At 36.9% G+C, this 21,254-nt stretch overlaps 1 protein-coding gene across 18 annotated transcripts in view; it reads right to left on the bottom strand.

Moving 5' to 3' along the window:
• DST (dystonin) overlaps positions 1-21,254 on the bottom strand; it is a 436,322-nt gene that overhangs the window by 148,662 nt on the left and 266,406 nt on the right. For 16 of the 18 annotated variants that reach the window (XM_036318479.1, XM_036318478.1, XM_036318495.1 and 13 more), the window contains 15 exons: positions 21,120-21,224; positions 18,646-18,741; positions 17,949-18,074; positions 17,176-17,328; positions 16,829-16,983; positions 16,459-16,585; positions 15,785-15,968; positions 14,683-14,840; positions 13,664-13,842; positions 13,010-13,148; positions 11,986-12,179; positions 10,458-10,620; positions 9,672-9,755; positions 7,570-7,677; positions 6,990-7,088 (listed from right to left, as the gene is read on the bottom strand). In XM_036318479.1, coding sequence (XP_036174372.1) covers positions 6,990-7,088; positions 7,570-7,677; positions 9,672-9,755; positions 10,458-10,620; positions 11,986-12,179; positions 13,010-13,148; positions 13,664-13,842; positions 14,683-14,840; positions 15,785-15,968; positions 16,459-16,585; positions 16,829-16,983; positions 17,176-17,328; positions 17,949-18,074; positions 18,646-18,741; positions 21,120-21,224 — 2,070 coding nt within the window. Of the gene's footprint in view, positions 1-620; positions 3,318-6,989; positions 7,089-7,569; positions 7,678-9,671; positions 9,756-10,457; positions 10,621-11,985; positions 12,180-13,009; positions 13,149-13,663; positions 13,843-14,682; positions 14,841-15,784; positions 15,969-16,458; positions 16,586-16,828; positions 16,984-17,175; positions 17,329-17,948; positions 18,075-18,645; positions 18,742-21,119; positions 21,225-21,254 lie in introns of those variants that run through there. The other 2 variants (XM_036318494.1, XM_036318488.1) reach the window with 2 other exon arrangements.

Raw genomic sequence — 21,254 nt, 5'->3', positions numbered from 1 at the left:
ATGACAATTAAGGTATTAAAAAAGTATGAAGGTGAAGGGATTAAGAAAAAGAACTCATAGACAACAGTACTATGGTAATTACCAGAGGGGAAGGGGTGGGGGGTAGAAGAGGATAAAGGGGGGATAAATGGTGATGGAAGGAGACTTGACTTGGGGTTTGGAAAACACAATACAGTATCTAGATGATGTATTATAGAATTATACACCTGAAACCTGCACAATTTTATTAACCAATGTCACCCCAATAAATTCAATTTAATAAAAGAGGAGGGAAAAAGACTAAGATAAAAATTTTTTCAGAGAACATGTTAGAAATTAAAATTAATTGCTTGGTTTTTCTAGCTTTCTTATGGGCATATTTTTTAGAATATAATCCCATAGATATAGCATATAACCATTACATTCATGTGTTTAATTTCACACATTTAAAAATGAAAGATTAATAATTTGTAGTAAAGATGCAGTAAATCGCTAGAAAATGATAACATTATTTCCTATCGGAACAACAAAAAGCCAAGCACATTTATCGTTATTTTAAAAAATCTAGTCTAGCAGGGAAAGGAAAGAAGAGAGGAAACTTAACACAGGTAGCTAATAAGGTCTCAGGACCCAGATTATACCTCTAAGGGTGCCAAAAGCTTCACCAGGTCCACTTCACATTTGTCCTCTTGACATCTCACAGGTGGCCTGGAATTGTACAGAGCTTGATCTCTTATCTTCTCTATTTCTGATAGTCTTGGCATAGGATTTTTGTCATCAAAAGTTATCTGCAATTCAGTGCTTGTTTGAGAAAAATACTCAGAGTAACACTGCTGGCTTTTCTCTTTCTCCAGCGGAGACTTTGATGGCCAGCAATGGGGATCCTTTTGTTCGACAACCCGATGTTGCCACTTCTCTTCCGACGGCTGTGGTTCTTGAGTCCATCTCAACAGAGGAGACCTGGGCGTTGGGTGATGCTGTCCCGCGCTCCTAGAGAAGAGGTCTCTGGAGTGCTGACATTCCTTCACTGCCGCCTCAAAATCTGGTTTGAAGCTGTAGTCCTTGGCTGGGCTCTTTTTTTGGATTTCACACTGGAGCAAAACTAACTGATGCTCATGTTCCTTTATCTGCTGATCCATTTTGTGCTTCAGGTTTTCAACTTCACGTTTCTGGGCTGCCAGCTCCTCTTCAAGTTTCCGACATTTTTGGTAATGATTTGCTTCTACATTCTGCCCCTGCTGGATATGCTCACGATATTGTTGAAGCTGTCTCTCAAGTTCTCGAATATTTGTTTCACAGAGCTTAGCATTCTCTTGAGCTCTGCAGTTTTCTCGCTGAAGAGACACAAAGTCGAGCTTGATGCCGGAAATGTCATTTTCTGTGATAACTTTGGAGCCCATTAATTTTTCTATCTTTTTCCGAAACTCCTCTGCCGAACGTTTGAACTTATCAGATTCTTCCTGAAACAGGACCATCTTTCTGTGGATCATCTGCTCCTCTATGGTCTTTAAGTGCAGTTCGTCTTGTACCCTTTTCAATCTGTTATTTAACTCTTGCACCTGAGCTTGCTGGAGCTGGACTTTTTGCTCCCCGAGTCGCTTCTCCTCTTTGGAAGCATTCAGCTCAGCGTTCAGACTTCTAACCTCTTTCTCGGTATTCTGGATGATGATGTTCTGCTGGTCACATTTTTGCTTAAACTCATTTACTAAATTTAGGCTTCTGGCGAGGTCTTCTTCTAGGCATTTGATTTTTCTGTGGAAATCCTGCTCTGTTTTCGTCTGTTTATGCAAGTGTTCGTTTGTGTTACGTAGCTGATCTTTAAAACCATCTGCCTGAATTTTCAGTGCTTCACATCTTTGCTGGATAGCTTGTTTCTCTAAAACCACATGGGTCGATTCCGCCTGAATTCTCTGCATCGCTAACTTGGTTTCATTATTCTGCCTAATCAGCTCGTCTACTTTTTGTCTTTGCATTTCTGCACACTTATTACTTTTCTCCAATTCCTCCTTCAGCTTTTGGATTTTTTCATCATTTTCTTTTTCAGCTTTAATATTCTGAAGCAACTGTGCGTGGCTTTTCTCAAATTGTTCTTTGAGATGATCTGATTTTCTCTGGCATGATTGCATTCTTTCATTAGAGAATTCCTTCTCATCCCGAAAAGAATTCACCTGTGACTTTAAGTGCTGAATATTCCTCTCAGTTATTGCATGAGTCCTGGTGATGCTGTCTACTTCTCTTTGCAGTTTCCCTTTTTCCTGTTGAAGAGATTCTAGTTCCACCTCATAGCTCTGCTTTATTTTCTTAAGATCACTAGCTTCCTGCATGACTTCTTCAGCTTTATCTGAGGTTTGGTTCAATTGCCGCCCCAGTTCTCTGAGCTGCTGAGAATACCCTTCCTCTACCTGGTCCTTCCTTTCCAACTCTAACTTCAGGCACTTCAGTGTATTATTCGTCTCGTCTAGTTTTTCTTTTAGCAGACGAGCCTTTTCCTCGGAGGAAGTCTTCTCGAGCTGGAGGGCACTGAGTTCATACTTCAGCTCCCTCATGTCTTTCTCGGCCTTTCTATTGGCGGCCATGAGCTCATCCACCTGCTGCTTGAGCTCCTCTGCTTTCTGTCTGTCCCGCTCTCCGTGTGTCACGGCACACGTGGGCACCGTGTTCTCCCGGCAGGAGTGCTGGATTTCAGTTATCTTTCTCCTTGCTTCCAGCTCAATTTTCTGCTTTTCTTCCAACTGTTTCTCTGCCATCTGTTTCTGAGACGTCAGCTCTCTCTCCATCTGCTTCATCCGCTTCAGGAGCTCTTCCTCATTGTCTCTCTTTCTTCTTAACTCTTCCATTAACTTACTTTTCTGTTGCTCCAAGTCACTGAGACTCGAGTCTTTCCTTTTTAGGTGATCCTCCAGGGTTCTTCTCGTGAAGGTGTTTTCCTCTAACTGGTTCCGGAAATTGCGGAGGTTTTCCTCCACGGCCTCTCTCTTGGCCTCAGCCTCCAGGGTCAGCCGCCGCACGCGCTCCAGCTCCCGCTCCGCTGCCTCCTTCTCCCGCACAATGGCCTCCAGTTCCCTGCGGCACCGCTTGGCTTCGCTCTCAGCCCTGATTTTCTGCAGAGCAATGTCTTCTACATTTCGCTGCTGCTTTCTCAATTCATTTTCTGCAGCCTCCTTGACCTTGGGAAGTTCTTCCTCTACTCGGGACTTCTGTTTCTTTAGCTCGGCTACCATGTACTCCAACTCACTTATCTTTCCTGTCAGTTTGCAATTCTCAATCATGGTTGCCTTCTGGCGCTGAAGCAGATCTGAATAGGCCCCATGTTCAGAAGTCTCCTTACACCTCTTCATCTACGAGAGATGTTTAAAAGTGTCAAACCTGTTTTATTCCCATTTATCTTTAAAAATCTGAAGCAAGGCTCAGAAAAGTACTTACAGAAACAGGAAAACCCAAATGCAGAACAAGCACTATCACCACCATCACCACCATCACCACCATCACCACCACCACCTTCTTCTGAGAGGAAGCTTCAGGCAGGCAGCAAAAGGAGAAGACAAAAACCCTTCTGTGGTTTTCTAAACCTTTTTTGTTTGTTTGATTTGGTCTCTCAGAAATAATTTGGTTGTAAAAATTAGCTAGCTCCGGATTTTATAGCAAGAAGGGACCTTCCAAAACACATGGCCTATAGATGAGGAAACTGAGGTACAGGGAGATTAAATGAATTTGAAAAGTTCCACAACAGTACTTTTCTGCTTTCGCTCACAACTTAGTCCAAGCTAAGAATATACAACACACAGGAACCAAGTGACATCCAAGAATTTAGTTTTCAATATCTAGCCCAATGGAAATTTAACATGATGTTTACATCCCTATTTCATGGTTAAAGAAACAAAATACAGAACTTTGGGACAGAGAGCCAAATCAGGAAATAAAATGTAATACAGGAAGGAAGAAAATTATACAGAAACTTGTCATTTCTAATGTCAAAATTTTTACTTGTTTATATTGCCATCTTATGACAATTACCATCGGAATTGCTAATGCAAAGGCAGCTACAGTCCCTGGTGGCTTTAGAAAATATGTGCTTCACATACTCACAGACTTTGTTGTTCTTGTTAATGACATGCCTCCTAGGAATCCACCTTGACAAGTACCTTTAGATACTCCGTAAATACAAAGATATTTGTTAAATAGAATGCTTGTTAAAATATTCTTAGGGATTCAGCTCTGTATAGAATAAAATGTAAGAATATTTTTTTTACTCTGTTAATGACAGATCAATCTCAACTGGGAGGAGTAGACTTTGCATTGACTACAGAACTACATGGTCAGGGCTAGTTCTTCATTACAATTTAATTTCTCTTTGTTAACACCATAAGGTTGTTAGTTTCATATCATCAACCCAAAATCATAATTATAAACAGTTTAAATAAGAATAGAAAAATGATTCTAGAGAGCAGATTTTTTTTGTGTGTGTGTGTGTGTAAATTGAAAAGCTTTGGCGAATTTCAGTAATTTAATTTACACTATAGACCAGGGGTGGGCAAACTTTTTGACTCGAGGGCCACAGTGGGTTCTTAAACTGGACCGGAGGGCCGGAACAAAAGCATGGATGGAGTGTTTGTGTGAACTAATATAAATTCAAAGTAAACATCATTACATAAAAGGGTACGGTCTTTTTTTTTTTTTTTTTTTTAGTTTTATTCATTTCAAGCGGGCCGGATCCGGCCCGCGAGCTGTAGTTTGCCCACGGCTGCTATAGACCATGTATCTTATTTTGCTTCCTCTAATTTCTTGATTCCTAATAATTTTGACAAGAACTTCAGTTGTTTCCTTTGCTAACCTAAATATGGTTTAAATAAGAATTCATATAAAACAAATCTCATAGAAGTCTGCAATACTAAATTTTCAATATTTATTGAGTTGTTGATTTCTAATAGGGTATTTCTCATTTCTTATCAACCCCTCTTTAAAACTTAGCTATTGCTAAGAAGTTTTGAGCCTTTTTTTCTTAGTTATGTTCAAAGTTTGAAAAATAAAAAAAATCTCTTGGGGAAAAAAATGTTGTTGAATCCTCCGTATCTTAATTAAAGTAATGTACTGTTTAATAATCTCACATTGTCTAAATATTCTGAAATTTTTAGCAAATACTATAAAAATTACCAAAAATCATTCAGTCCTATTGCTGATTTGCTTTCCTGTAGATCTCAAACTTACTCATATAAAAATAACTCCCTCAGTTTTCTCTAACTATTCCCGAAGGAGACATGCTGTCCTTTAATCTTAGAAATTAACCTTTAATATACAGTACTTTGCTCTAAATATAGACTAGAAAATCTCTTTATCCATCTAATACCCATTACAGATACTCTACTTTCATTTCTTATTTGGTATTATCTTCTGAAATTAACTTGCATCCCTCTTTGATTCTAATGTTTATTATGAAAAGTTCTACTCTCAGACTAAGGTTTCCCATGTGGCTCCTCACAGACTTGGTTTCAGAAACACTACTCTTTGGAGTCTAAACACTGAGCTATGTATCTTTTATAAAGGATACCCTTTGCATTCCACTAATATGATTCCTAAGTGGTAAGTTTTATTCAGGAACTTTTAAAATCTATTTTACATTACAGTCTTTGCATGGCCTATATTGTTTTGTCTTTAATTCACTATCATTCCTTTTTGTTTCAAAGGACAGGCATAATTTGTAAATATCCAGGCTTTGTGAAATACCATTTGATTCTATCAACTTTATTCTATCTCCTCAGATAAATTGAGCAAAGTGGCTCACATATGTGCAATAAGATATATTCTATAAAACAGGACTTAAATTATTTTATTTTAAATTAAACTACTAAACTATAATTTAAAAGACCTGTATGCCATTTAAAATGGAATTGTATCCCTTAAAAAGTAAAAATATTTAAAATTATGGATGTTCTTCCATAAGTGAGAGATGTATGCCAATTATTTGGATGGTCACAAATACTCTGATTCTCCTTCCTAAGCACAAAGAAAGCTAGTTATAAAGACGTGCAATGAGCTATGTTAGTGATTTAGTTGCAGAAAACTGTTAACATTGAACAGACTAAAATAGTTTACAAAAGCAGTGACATTTTTAGAAACTAGGAATGTAACAGCTATTAGACATGTACTGCTGTTTTGGTTCTCTCATTATATGAACAGTTATGTTAAGTATAATTATCTTCAGAGTTTTCAACAACAGTACAATTTAAAATGACTAATGCCCCACAATTTACTAATTTTAGCATTCAGTCTACTATTTTTGTCTGTTCTAAAGTTATGAATAGAAATCATACCAAGATAATAGAGCATAGCATAATCCCTTCAAAAGTATATATAATAGCCTTTTATGACAAGATATTTATAAACAACTCCTTGCTCTATTTGTGAATATATTTTTAAATGCAAAATCCAAGCTACAGAATTTCTCCAAATTAGAAAGGTACTTAAATAGTTTTACTATATACCATATCTTTTTGGCAAATAAATAAATAAATAAATGAATGAATAAATACTGCGCAATTCTTAAAAAGTACTATCATTTTGTACAAACACCTACTACTTCTAAATTAAAACTTTTATGTTTTATATCCTTGAAGATGTAAATAAATTTAAAATGCATAAAACAAATTTGTTTATACAGTATTTCTGCAGCCATTGTAACAGTAGTAACTATACTTCAAAGTATACTTCTCAACTGTGAGACAACTGAGAAAAATCCCACCAGTGTCAAAATTTCATAATTTAAGTAGAACCATTTAAGACATTAATCCTATCATATTAGAGTCCTACGGCGAAAATAAAAATGTTCTATTTAGGAAAATCTTTAAAATGTTAAAAAACCCTAGGCCTCTACTCTTGTACATTATAATTTTATAATTAAACAATTACCTACATATCAGTTATCAACCAAATAAATTTACCATGAAACCATTTTTGTTTTTCCAAACCATACTATATACTTCCTTTTTAGTTAGCTATTCATACTTAAAGGTTACCTCTTCCTCTTCCAGCCTCTTCAATGAATCACCAGCAAATTTAATATATTGTGTCATGAGCGTGAGCAGAGCAGTATATCGTGTTCGTAGGTCCATGAACTGCAAGTAAGAAAAGAATAATAAAAACATAATCTCCAGATGCCCTACATGAGTTGAATAAACGTTAAGTAACAATTACAATATTAAGTAGGCCTTTTGAAAGCAAAGTACACAACCCCCAGTAATAGAAACTGGAATGAGCTTATTACTGTTGTGCAAACCATACTAAATGGCAGTTTTCTTCTAAACCTCATCAAGAAGTATATTTATTATAATCTGCAATTAACAATTAATCCTGATTAAAGATTTTTATCAAGTGTAGTTTATAGGTAGAAACTTTCTTTTTGGAACATTGAAAAGTTTCTGGAAATGGTTAGTAGTCAAGGCTGCAGAATATTATGAGTGTACTGAATGCCACTGAATTGTGCACTTAAAAATGGTTAAAATGATAAAGTTTCCATGTACATTTTATAATATAAAATTTTTCAAGCACTGTTTCTCTCTTTTACACTCCCTCCCTTCTCAGCGGTACTTGTATTACCTCTTGGATGATGAGATCTGCGGAGCTCTGCATTCTCCGGCGTTTCACTGGAGACTTTTGTTGTGAATCTACCATGGCCCGGTAGGTCATTGTTTGTAATTCGTAGTCCTGGATAAAGGAGTCAATGAGATGAAATTAATTAAAGCAAAGAGCTAAAGCTTCCTAATGGATCTTAGTTTCACTGAATAGCCTTAAAAGAAAATATCACAAAACAATACTTTTAGAAACCTATCCAATCCTGACATGTTCACACAGTGGTAATAAAATCAGAAACATTTAGGGTGGTGAGGAAAGTTCCTAAGTCTCTTTAGAAACTCATGGAAACATTTAGTACAAGATGCTAGTTACACTCAGTCTCCCTCTCCTCTAGCTAGGCAATGGCAATGGGCATCTGGGTGGCAAAAGATGATATATTATTGAAGACTTCACAGTGCATGAGAACAGAAAATGTTATAGGTTCTTTAATGGGATACTCTAGCACTGTTAAAGAAAGGAGAGAGAAAGCAAGACCAAGGGTGAGAGAAGGAGAGAAAGAGGGAAGCAGGGAGGGGGGGGGGCGCCACAAAGTGACTAAGAAATGAATTTTAGCCCTAGCCCAGGGGTGGGCAACCCCTGGCATGCGAGCCAAACGTGGCACGCCAGTAACTTTTGCTGGCACACGAAACCCTCTCTTATAATCTTCCATTTACAATTTTTTTCTTAATATCGACTTTTTTATTTTTCAGATAAATTCAGTGTAGGTGCATCTTAGATAAATAAATAATTTTACATAACAAGTTATCTTAAAGACCATAGACATGGATTGACGAGAGATGGGAAGAGCAATTTCTATGCCTCTGCCTTAACTCTCCCTGCCTTCCTAGATCCGACCAGTGTTTTGGTTTCATCCACATACGCTTGTGAATCTTTGTTCTCAGTGATGAATTTTGTTAAGTCTCGTAACAGGAGTAGCCTGACGGATGAAAGCAGTAGCTCGTGCATCTCTCTGAAGGTCACAAAATATAAACCTGATGTAAAATCTCTGTTATCAGAGATGCAGCAGCAAAAGTCCCACTGAGAATATCAAACGGAGTCATAAAGTTTTCTGTTGGACTACCAGTGTACATGTATACATTAAAAAATAAATGTATTTTTCATCATCATATACTGTGTTTTTGTCGCTCGAATGAATATTATTTCTTCAAGGTTCTTCACATACGTACACCTTAAGAGATATCAAGTAGGCATAACATGTTCTCAAAAAATTAGGGTTGGCACGCAGAAGAATTTTGTGTCAGAGATTTTGCTGGTTTTGGCACGCACTTACAAAAAGGTTGCCCACCCCTGCCCTAGCCGGTTTGGCTCAGTGGATAGAGCATTGGCCTGCGGCCTTAAGGGTCCCAGGTTCGACTCTGGCCAAGGGCACATGCCCGGGTTGCGGGCTCAATCCCCAGTGGGGGGGCGTGCAGGAGGCAGCCGATCAATGATTCTCTCTCTCTCATCCTTGATGTTTCTATTTCTCCCTCTCCCTTCCTCTCTGAAGTCAATAATATATATGTATGTATGTGTGTGTGTATATATATATATATATATATATATATATATATATATATATTAAGAAATGAATTTTAGCCCAGCTGGTGTGACTCATCGGTTGAGCATCGGCCTATGAACCAGGAGGTTATGATTCGATTCCCTGTCAGGGCACATGCCCGGGTTGCAGACTCGATCCCCAATAGGGCATGTTCAGGAGGCAGCTAATCAGTGATTCTCTCTCATCATTGATGTTTCTATCTCTCTCCCTCTCTCTTCCTCCTCGAAATCAATAAAAATATGTATTTTAAATGAAATTAATTTCAGAGCTCTGTATTTCTTATGTGTTTAGAGGGGCATGTGTGCATGTGCTGTGTAACATAGGGAAAATGCATAAACCAGGGGTTGCCATGTGACTCAGATGTCAAAGAATTAGAAGGTAGGTAGTATCAAAAGGTTTTCAAATGAAGACTCTCTGTTTTCACTTGTTAACACAGAGTGAAATGACTTGTAAAGGCTTTGAAAGTTCAATGTAGAATCGTATGCCCAAATATTAAATTTGATAGAAGTAAATAACTGAATCCACGTACCTTCACGGCAATTGAGTACTGTTCTGCATATTTTTGACATTCATCCATTTTGCTCTGTTTCATTTCTATTTCTGACACCAGCATCTATAAATACACACAATTTAGATGAAAAAGGACAAGGGATTCTATGCTATTCAACTACTTAAGATGCTCAGGAACTAAGAAATATCCACATCATTTAAAAGTGTAGCTCCTTAACCCTTAGCACATAATATGCAATGTGCCTAATGGGTAAACCACAAACTTCTAGATTAAGCCATATAAGTGACACACCCACATGGGGCTCTCAAAGCAGAAAGTACAACACTTCATAAAAGATAGTCAAAAGTAGACTTAAGCCCTTGGCCCCCACCTATTCCTGATCATAACAGAGCTAAAAAATTATTGGCTCCTCAAGAAAAAAGAAATCTCAAAGCATTGAACTTTCTGTCAAATATGGCTGTTTAATTTTCTACCACTAACCATTTTCATATATTTAGGATCCCACAAAACTACTGTGACCACCTAGTACCAGAGAGATTTCCATACTATGATTAAATGATCACTAGGAATTTGAAAATTACCCCAACATGTTACCTTCTTATTCCTTATGCTTTCAAAATGACTTCCAAGAAATCAAAGTAAGTGATATGTGTAGGTCTGCATTGCAAGATTTTAATATTTCTGATTTTTCCTACCTTCTTCCAAATAGCTTTGTGCTTCTTCTTTTAACAAGAAAAGGAAGATAAAGGTCATTGCTGACCAAAGGCAGACACAGCCCTAGCACAGGGAATTGTGTTCACATACCTTCTGTTGATTCAGCTGTGTTGCTAGGGTTTTACTATTTTCAGGCTGATTTTCCTGAATCTTTCTCTGAGTAATTTCAACTTGTTGGATCCAGTCATCTAAAGGGTGATAGGTATCTCTGTAGTACTTCAGCGATTTGCCAATGCCTTCTAAGTCCCGTAACCTAAAAAACATAACAAAACAGTGAGTTTCCAATAGCGTCCATTAGAAGGGTGATAGGTGTAGTGAAGAAGGGAGAGACAGAATAACTGTACTGCAATGCACTCAGCACAACAACTCAAGGGTATAGCACCCTGAAGCACATCTCTAAGGGCAATCACATTGGCTCGGGTTCAATCTAAATATTTTATTTATGGAGTTGTACATGTGATTATCCTAGGGACAAGCCCAAGAGACTAAAGCTAAAAAGCAGGAAAACCGGAAACTTAACCATAACCATTATCAATCAGCATGCCTTGAATACCCAAAGCTTGCATCAAATGGCATTTCACTTTAGAAATAAGGACAAGATAGTTCAATGAATGGTTCAACATGGACTGAGAGAGGACTTTCCAGGAGTTGTGATTAAATGCTTCAGTCTCTATGATTTAAAATCACTAAATTAAACCTACAAATCACATATGTTATTGAGATGAGATATTCTATATTTGAATATAATTTTACTTCTCAAGAATGGTCCTATATCATAAAAGCATTTTCTTTGCATTAATGTAAATATGAAATTAATGAGAAAAGACACTATTCTGTTTCCTTTAAGATGGAGACCTAAAGCCATCTAATTTCCTTTCACTTTTTTATTTTATTTATTTTCAATGTTCTTATATCTTCCATAAAAGTGAACATCAGGTCACTGCAATTTCTTTACACTTCTTAGGTCTAGTATTGAGTGCTACATGGCTCATGTTCTTACTAAGTCTTGTAAATTGGTAACAATTTTGAATGATTTAAATACTGTATTTGAATGTTGTAAGCTGTAATAAATGGAGAACTATATTGTTTTACCCTTCAGAAAAAAAGCAAGTAGATTAACTATCCAAATACCAGAGTATATCAATAGTTTTAATAACATAAAATTGAAAATATTTATTTTGAAGTTAAATGTCTTATTTAAATCCAACATTTAAGAAATATAGTTAGATAGAGCTCTTGAAGCGAACACAATCTCTATATATAAAAGGCTAATATGCAAAGTGTCCCCTCGGGAGTTCGATTGCTCACTATGCTGTGCGCTGACCACCAGGGGGCAGCACGGAATGAAGGAAGGTCCAACCAGCAGCTGGGGAAGGGAGGCCCCAGCCAGCAGCCGGAAGGCCCCAATCGGCCCTGATCACCAGCGAGGCCTAGGGACCATACTGGTGCATGAATTTTGTGCACGAGGCCTCTAGTTAAGTATATGTCAAAATTAACTATGCATATGAAATTAACTATATATGAGATTTTAAAACAGCCTAATAAGTTTAGATTTTACCTAGATATAAGGATATACATTAAATCTGTACTAAGCCTGAACAAAAAAAAAGATACTAACCTGTTGTCAATCTGAACATGAACATTTTGCCACCTTTCGGCTAACTGATCAGCCTTTTCTTTGTGCCAGTCAAAATCAAGGTCCCGTTCTTTGTATGTCTTAAACATTTCATCACTGATGGCTTTAGCCTTCTGCAGCTCATCCTCCAATGAGTGGAATACCTCTCTCTTTTCATCTACTTCAGCCCGCCATTGCTAAAATACATTAACAGGTGAAAGTTATAAAAATGTGTCAACCACTCACTGGGCAAACACGTTATTTACCTCATTTTATAATTTATTTATAGCAGTCACTTGACTGCTATAAAATCAGAGAAAGGAAAAAGTATCTTTCATATACAAAAATAATGTATTAGGTTGAGCCTGATGAGATTGCCAATATTTGATTGCACTTTGATCTTAAAAAAACACCTGACAATTTAATAAAGTTCAGCCTAATGAAATTTACATATCAATAAAGCAAAATATATTCCATAAGCAAGTCTGCTACCTCCGTAAGTTGTTTTCATTGATTATGGTTAAGATATTTACTAATTTCATTGCTTAAAAATGAATGTACACATTAAAAATCACTAAGATAACTTTGCACCATTGTTTTTGTAATAGTTACACTCAGTTCCTTATACACATTTACGGATACAGATGAGTACAACCACCAGCCTTTTATCCTTTCTTAGATTAATTCCTCTATTTGCCTCCTTGACTTTTAAAATAACTGTCTCTTTCAGCAAGAGAATAAATTACAAATAATTTAATTTTCAGCTTCAACTCCTCCTGCTGCCAATATGAACTGATTATAAAAAGCTATTGTCAAGAAGATTCAAACTTTCAAGATCTCTCCTCAAATTACAAATGCCTGAACATACTTATCTGCAGTAAGCTATGGCATTATAGAGATATGCCAACAGAATGAATGTGAATATAATCAAATTAAGATATTTAACAGTTGACGTTTGAAGATTGAAATGCTAGAGAAATACTTTTAGAGTATGATCTTGAAAAACAGCCAAAGGTGAGACTCATACCTTTAAAGTACTTATTAGATTCTCAATATTATTCTTGTCTGCTGTCACTGCTTCTTCTTCACACAGTTTCATTTCATAGAGTTTTACAAGGGCTTCTGCAGCTTGAGTGTATTTTAACACCAAATTAACAGTTTTCAACCTAATAAGGAGAATTAAACAACAGCCTCCTATTGGTAAATGTTTATTTTCCCATAATGCAGTCCTGAAGCACCATTATGATACATAAGATAGCATGTTCTTCATGTCGGAACACTGACACATTACGTACAAGACATAGTCAGCTGACTGTCTTCTTGACAGACAGACAGTATGGACCACAAGTGATACTTAGCAAGAGATTCCAAGATAAGATGGGCTTCTTTCAAGCCTTGGTTAGACCAAGCTTGAGAGGAAAATCCTACAGACTCCACAGCGGCGCTATTAAAGCTTTAGGCAAAATGTGGGAAGATCATACACTGCGCCTTAATCTCTGTGGCACATTGCCTTTCAACATGAAGAAGCACCATAAATCTATAGAAATACTTAATGTGTTGGTAAGAGAAAATAAAAGTGAATTACAAATATTCATAAGATGAATATTTTAAATGTGCAGCACAGATGTAAAAATGGGACAGCTGTCTGAAGCAAATTTACGTTGAGACAGTGTTCACATACTTCTCTATGTAGATGGAAGACATAGAGTAGACTTGGTTCATGTTCTGAAGGACCACACTGAGCTCAGAGCGTAAGGTGGGGACTGATGGAGAGGCTGCTGCCTGACTGAAAAAGTCTTCACATTTATTTGTGATTGTTCCCAAATCATCTTTAAGACGCTCCAGCTCTTTCTTTAGTTTCTATGAAAGAGAGAACAAACATTGGCATTAGGTTTTCACTCCCGATGGGGCATCTTTCTTTAAACAGTTTTTGTTTGCTTGCTTTTTTTTTGTTAATCCTCATCTGAGGATATTTTTTCCATTGATTTTTAGAGAGTGGAAGGGAGGGACGGAGGAGAAGACAGACAAAGGGAGAAACAGAGGGAGAGGGATAGAGAGAGGGAGAGGGAGGAACATTGATGTGAGACACATGGATTGGTTGCCCCCCGCAGGCGCCCCAACCCGGCCGGGGATCGAACCCAGGTGCATGGCCCTGACTGACAATTGAACCCTCAACCCACCCGTGTGCAGGCTGACACTCTAACCATTGTGCAACACCAGCCAGGGCTCTTTCAACAGTTTTAAAACTCACGTTTTACATTATGATCATTGACTTAAAAATTATGCATATTCTTTACTTTTTCTTTATCAAAGGAACTAAGCCTTAGTTTTGTTACCAATAATTCCCTTATTGCTCATCTTTTCAAGCCCAATCATGAGTGTATTTTCAAGCCCAAGCTTGAAACTTAGTGCTTAATGCTTTTGCATGTAGCATATGGTCAACAAACATCTAATGAATTGCACTGTGAGAAGCCCTTACAGCCTCCACCATGATAGGTAAAAGGGAACCTATTTACCTGAGTCAGAGGTGGAACTGAATTAAAGAATGCTGGTTCACAATAAGCCATAAGAGCATAATCAGACCTTATGAAGTGATCACTGGGCAAAGTTGAGCATGTAAGAAGTTACAGGAGTTGGCAGTCATTAAGATAGTAATTTACTTTAAGTTAAATTTTACCCCAACACATTTACAAATCTCACCTCCTGCTCTGTGATTCTGAACACACTTTCATGCAAATCGTCTCTTTCCAGTGGAGTTCGGATCTGTCTGATCAACCGATCTTCACAGTTCTCTAACCGCAGTCTAATGTTTCTCACTTCAGAGATGTAGAGATTATAAACTGATTCCTCTTGCTCCTCTGTGAACGTAAATATAATGTTTGGAAAACATCTTGTTTTCTATCATTGGATGCTCTTGCTCATGTTTTATTATGGCAGTTTTATTACTACTGGAACATAGTGAGTCAGACTAATGTTACCAGATATCATCACAAACCCACCCTAAGGATATAAACCTTAAAATAGTGACCTTACAATTTACAAAGAGTTAATAACATTTCTCTAATGCCATTTGAAGTACACATTTCTATTGTATATGTCCAAGGAAAGTAATATATTGCTCTTTTATGTTCAGGAAAATGTGAATTGAATTAGTTGCAGATTACCTAAAAAATTAAATAAAAATCCTTAAAATGAAAGGTAGATTAAAATATGTTCATGTTTAAAATTTTTTAAAATAGAATATTACTAATACAGCTTTTGTCTCTAAGTAATATCAAAAGAGTTTAGATTAAAATTTATATTAAACGAAAATTAACTAGACAAAAATCTTTTCCTTTAACCCTTGTGTAAAACTCCAGTTTGGTTATGGATAATCTCTACACCTTCCTCTCAGTTTTGCTGTGAATCTAAAGATCCTCTAAAGAAAGAAGTCATTTTTAAAGTCCAAGTTTGGTACATGGAAAAATAACTGAAGCTTTTCTGAAATGAAAAGATCATCATTCTGAACACTACATTGCAAAATCATGAAAATGTTGAAAAGCAGATGCATTAAGATGCCATCATTTGTCATACTATTTGGTTGGCATTTTTTTCTTAATTCATCAACTAGAAAAAATTAATCCCTTTTTGCATATTCCCACCTGAAACATGCTTTTAATTTTTCCACAACTGTGTCTACCTATCACAGGCTAATAGGTAGCATAACACACCTAAGACTGAAATTCCCATTCCGAACAGGAAATAGCCTGTATTAAACATCTATGGGGGGCGGGGGAGAGAGACAAGGATGCCCATGCTTTACCTCTTTCTGCAGATTTCAGAAGTTCTTGGTAATACTGCTTACACACATTAACCTCCTTTTCCAGCTGTGTGATATCTGGGCCCGAAAATATCTGGGATTCCTGGCTATCTTCCAGAAAATCTTCAAAACGAGACTGTAGATTACTCAGTACTTGCTGATGTTCACCAGGTAACATTGTCTTTATCTAGAGAAGACCAATGACCATATAATTGAGTGACTATAGTACTGAGTTAAAATTAAATGGGACAGATCTCAGGTTAAAGTTTCATGGTATAGGCCAGTTCAAATCAATTAGCCATAAATACAAGAACCATTTGAAATTAATTTTCCTCTTTGCTAACAATTTCAGGTTTTAAAAAAAACAAAGAAGAACAAGACTCTAAAACTCATTAAATGAAATTAAACTGGACTCATCTCTAGAAGTCCAAACACGATATCCTGTCTCCCTATCAAAATATAAGCACTAAGTGGAATATGTGATCTCCAGATGACCCCAATTCTTAGAAAGTACCCTGTAAATAGTAAGTATATAACAGATATAGCATTGAATGAATGAACGAATACTGGCTCCGCTGGACTCCATCCTATTGTACAGCAAAGACAAGCTCTACTCTTCATGACAAGGCACTTCACATTTTTGGACAGATTAGGTTGATGTGTAGAATTACACTTACTGAAGCCACATTGCTAGCTCGAATTTTATCAATTTCATTGATGAGATAATGCCAGGATACTACACTCTTCATGTTTATGTGAGTCTCATGCCAAAGAGTTAGGACATTCTGGTACTGTTGTTCAATTCTGAAATACATGAAAGAAAACACAGATTAAGCCTTTTCCCTCCCTTTTGAACACATGCTACAATTTCTTTTTTCTTTCTTTTTTTTTTTAATTTAATGTATGCATGTGTGGGTGTGAAATAGCCCATGTTTGCTAGTTTTAGATCCTTCTGATCCTGTGGGCCCTGACAAAGTATTGATTATTTCTTTAACCTTCAGAGAGCTTCCCAAACCAGAGGTCTGTTTTTAGCTAATGCATACGAACCTGTTTGCAAAGTCAACCGCTTCTTTGTTTGGTGGAGGGACTGAGAAGCACACAGAGGGGACCATGGCCTCATTCCCCGTGGGGCTGATGACCTTCCATTTAGCGCGATGAGAATTGTTTGCCAGAACACATTCATCGTCTTTGTAAATGGTTATCTGGTTTAAAATGAAGAACAGAACAACCAAATGAGATCATTGTTGACTAATCTTTTTTTCCATACCCAATCTTGGGATTACTTTTTGTTGTTTTTTCTTAAGGTGGAAAACTTTACCCGTGAGCAATATGACCTCACTTTTTAAATATATGAGCAAGGCCAGAAACTGGTCTGTTTCTAGGAGCTTAAGTACCTCAATTTGTCGGTAGTCACAGATGGCTTTGATTGGAATAGATGTTTTGAGTGGACAGTCAGGATTCCTTGGCTTCAGCTGAATTATGGTTTTTGCTCTCCCCACCAGGCTTGCCACTGTGCTTTTATACTGCAAGAGCTCTTCTTTCTCCTCCTAAGTAATAAATAAGATGATTTTAAATGGCAAAAGACTTGTGGTCTCTGTTGTTTGGGGGCTTTACAGAAATGCAACCATCAGAGAAGCTGCCCTGACCACAAGGTCTAAACTTTCAACCCCTCCCTGCCCCCTCTTACATCTCCCTTCCCTGGTTTTGTTTGTTTCATTGTTTTCTTCCTCCTCAGCATTTACTATTGTCTAACAAACACATATATTTTACTGATTCACCATGTTTATTGTCTACGCCCACCTCTAGCCTGTAAGCACCATGAGGGTATGGATTTCTTATGTTTTGTTCATACTCTACCTCCAGCACCAAAAACAGTACCTATGATACAGAAAGTACTTAAGTATTTGTACTTGAATGAACGCACACACGCACACACAAAACAGTTTAAGCATTTTAAAATATCAAAGCTATCATAAAAAAATACTTTTTTTTGCTACCAAAAAATACTAAAACTGAATGTTTAAATGCTTGATTGAACAAAGTGGAATTATCAAGAGTACTAATGAAATATTCAGTCATGCTTCCTATAAAAATATAATAAAAACTACCAAATTCCCATTTTACATTTTACATTACTCATGAAACTCCTAGGTAATCTTCTTAGTACCATTGATTCCTGAACAAGGTCTTCTAGCTTGTGAATGCTGCTGGATCTATCACAGCTGTACTTCCGCTGAATGGCATCTTTCAGATTCCTCAAGTAATCAGTGGCTTCTTTGGCTTCATTGAAAAACTAGGGAAAGATGAAAACTAGTTAAAGTATATTATATGCCAATAAAGTACAGAGTTACCAAGTTCAATTACCAGGGCCCTGTGTGCACCCCACATCGATGAGAACAGAATAAAATCAAAACAATGCAACGTAATAGCCACATCCCTCCTTTATCCAAATAACCACTCTTGAACTTGGATAATTATGAATGAACAATAAATGTCCAAGGTTTATTAGATTCCAAACAATTCTTAGGTAGGAGTGTAAGTCCAAGAGTAATTTAAAACTTCTGAAGAAGAATACATTTTTAAAAAGAGTTCCTGGTAATGACTCTCTGTAATGAAAATACTTCCTTAGTAAGAGATGTATTTGTAAAATAAAGGTTTTTTTGAGACTTTAAGATTGTTTTTATTAAGGATTTCCTCCTTAATAGAATGCTTCAAGGTAACCTTTATGTCTTACAAACAAAACGTTTCAGTTTATTTCCCCTGCACCTTAGGTACATGTGTCTGACAATAAACGATGAAAGCATTTTCTGTGAGTCAGCCAAAATCACAATGCCATGGACAGAAGTGGCGATTCCATCACATACCTCGAAATAGGCCGTGTTCTCCTTTATGTGCTGCTCCACACACTGACAGAGCTGCAAGACCCAGCTCCACTGTGTCTGCATTGCCGCTCGGTAGGCCTGAGAGGTAAAACCCAGCCATTGTCAGTGGGGAGAACAATGACATACATACACAGCAATGCTTTCAAAGGATAAAAGACTCTACTATCTACATAGATGGTAAGATTTTTTTTTTTTAACAGATTAAGACTTGAAAATTAGGGTAGTGAATGTCCCTCAAATCTAAGATTATCACTTGCCCAAAGCCAGTCCTAGAAGTTTAAATATCAACTTTTTAAATGAGTTCAATTTCTTTCAAATTTAAAAGTTTGTTTTTTTCTTAAAATATATGGAGGAAGCTAATCTTACATGAAAAGGAAATTTAACATTTGAAATGGATGCAAGCTGACCCTTTACTCCTTTCTCACTATTTTTTCTACTCTGTGGAATCCTCACATTTCCTTTCCTTTATGACAATGTCCCTTCATCTTTCTTTCTTCTCTCTGAATTTTTGTATTTCTGGATCATAAAATAGGCCTTTGACACAAAATATATGGTCTTGTAGTTTTCTCTTTGTTTTTGCTTCTAAAACTAGGCCAAAAGCTGTTGGGACTGGGGGAATTAATTTCTTTGTTTTTACCAGGAAAATATTTAGGGGGGTGGTGGTAGGGTCAAGAAGAGAGTATGCAATCAATCCTATATCACTGTAATTCTGGAGTTATAAAAATCATAATACTAGAAATTTTTATTAAAATTTTTATTTTAATTATTTTTATTAAAACATTGTTTGCTTTAACCTTTATTTAAGACAAAGCATATCTTTCATGAGGGCAAAAATATTGTATAAGATATCTCCTTAGGGGAACATGAAATACCCTTTTATATTTAAGGTGCAATTCACTGCCTTCCAGAAGAGGGCGCTCTAGATGCTTTAAGTAAGCCTATCATACTTCCTCCTTTTGGAAAACCTCATTCCTGCTGAGCCTACGTTCAGGCAAGCTTTTGAACGGAATGTACGGGCATTTCCAACTGCACTGGAAATCTGGCAACATATCATGATCATATTACCTGTCCCCCCAAGTGAAGCCACTTTGAGTAAAATGGCTATAAAAAGACCTATTGTGCATTGTTAGATTAATAGTTTCTTTTTCATATAAAATGTGAAATATTGTTGATAACCATTATCCACGTACCCGCAAGACATTGCCTAGGCCAATGGAATCATAAAGATGACTAATCTTATCCCCAAGAAACATGTAATTAGATTAACATTTCTATATAAAAGTAATCAGGTCCACATCCACATTTTCTATTTCCATCACAATTCTTAACCTATAATCATATTTCCTAACAGCTTTCATCTCTCTATTCTGAGGACAATTCCATTTTTAGTTTATCATCGTACAAAAGTATATCCAGGCCCTTCATTACTCTAATTTCCTTCCCTTATTATCCCTCCTGCTCTTGCGTCTTTAAGATTCCTATCTGGCATTTCATGTGGATGCAAAACCCTATTTTCATATAAAAGAAGGTCAAATGTAACATTCCCAAAACTCCCCAATAAGACCTGAAATTTTACTAATCTTTTGATTCATGGCGATTTCAGTGAACAAGGTATTTCTTTCCTCAACTGAGACACTGTGAAGCCTGTCCCGCTGTAAGCACAGCTGCATCTTCCTCTGGAAACACACATCTATCCATGTCTGATGCTCCTTGCCACCTTACCTAACCTCTCCTCCCCCTCTTGTTAGTCAGATTTAGAAATTCACTAACTCTAACCAGTATACATCAGGCCAGAAAATTAAACACACCACCACCACCACCACCACCGCCACCACCGCCGCCGCCGCCGCACGGGCAACCTGATAAATCCCACATCAATTCTCTACCTTCTGGATTAGAAATGTGCACTCCAGTGAGGCCTTTCCAGGGTGTTATTTCAATGCACCTCACAAAACTAGATCATAAGTACAATTATTAATTAAATAACAGTAGTTAATACATCTTAAGAACATACTACGCACCATAAACTATACTAAGTAGTAACCTTACATTATTGCTCTCATTCTCACCACAGCTCTTCAGGTTAGAAGCAATTTTCCCATTTGGGTAGGTAGGTGAGGCTTAGCAAGGTTACATCACTTGTGCAATGGCACAAGGCAGGAGGAAATAAAACATCACAGCTTGAAAAGTCAAGGTGCTTCATATTTACTGCAATTCACCTCTGGGGTTAGAGGGTTGACAAAGGCACCTTTACTTTAAGTGATGGGCAGGTGACACACATAGATCAAGGGAAGTGAAGGCAAATCAGTATGATGTGTCAGAAACATCACTGTTGAGCCAGGTTGTAATAAAAATTGTATAGTCGGCATTTTTCAATTTGTCAGCAATAAAAAAAATATGTAGGGTGATAATGGAATGTGGATATTCAAGCATGACTATTACGCCTCCTGACTCACCTCAATAGTTAATCGGGCTGGGTGGTTTTCCAGAAGTAGCTGCTCTGCTATCTCCTGAACTGACTTAATATTTTCTTCCTTTTGCTCCAATTCTCTCATTAATTCCTAATTCAAGAAAGAGTTCAGAAATGTGTT

Source organism: Myotis myotis, unplaced genomic scaffold (assembly GCF_014108235.1).
Source record: "Myotis myotis isolate mMyoMyo1 unplaced genomic scaffold, mMyoMyo1.p scaffold_m19_p_7, whole genome shotgun sequence".
NCBI lineage: Eukaryota > Metazoa > Chordata > Mammalia > Chiroptera > Vespertilionidae > Myotis > Myotis myotis.
The sequence above is the reverse complement of the archived record's forward strand: the minus strand, read 5'-3'. Positions and strand labels throughout refer to the sequence as shown.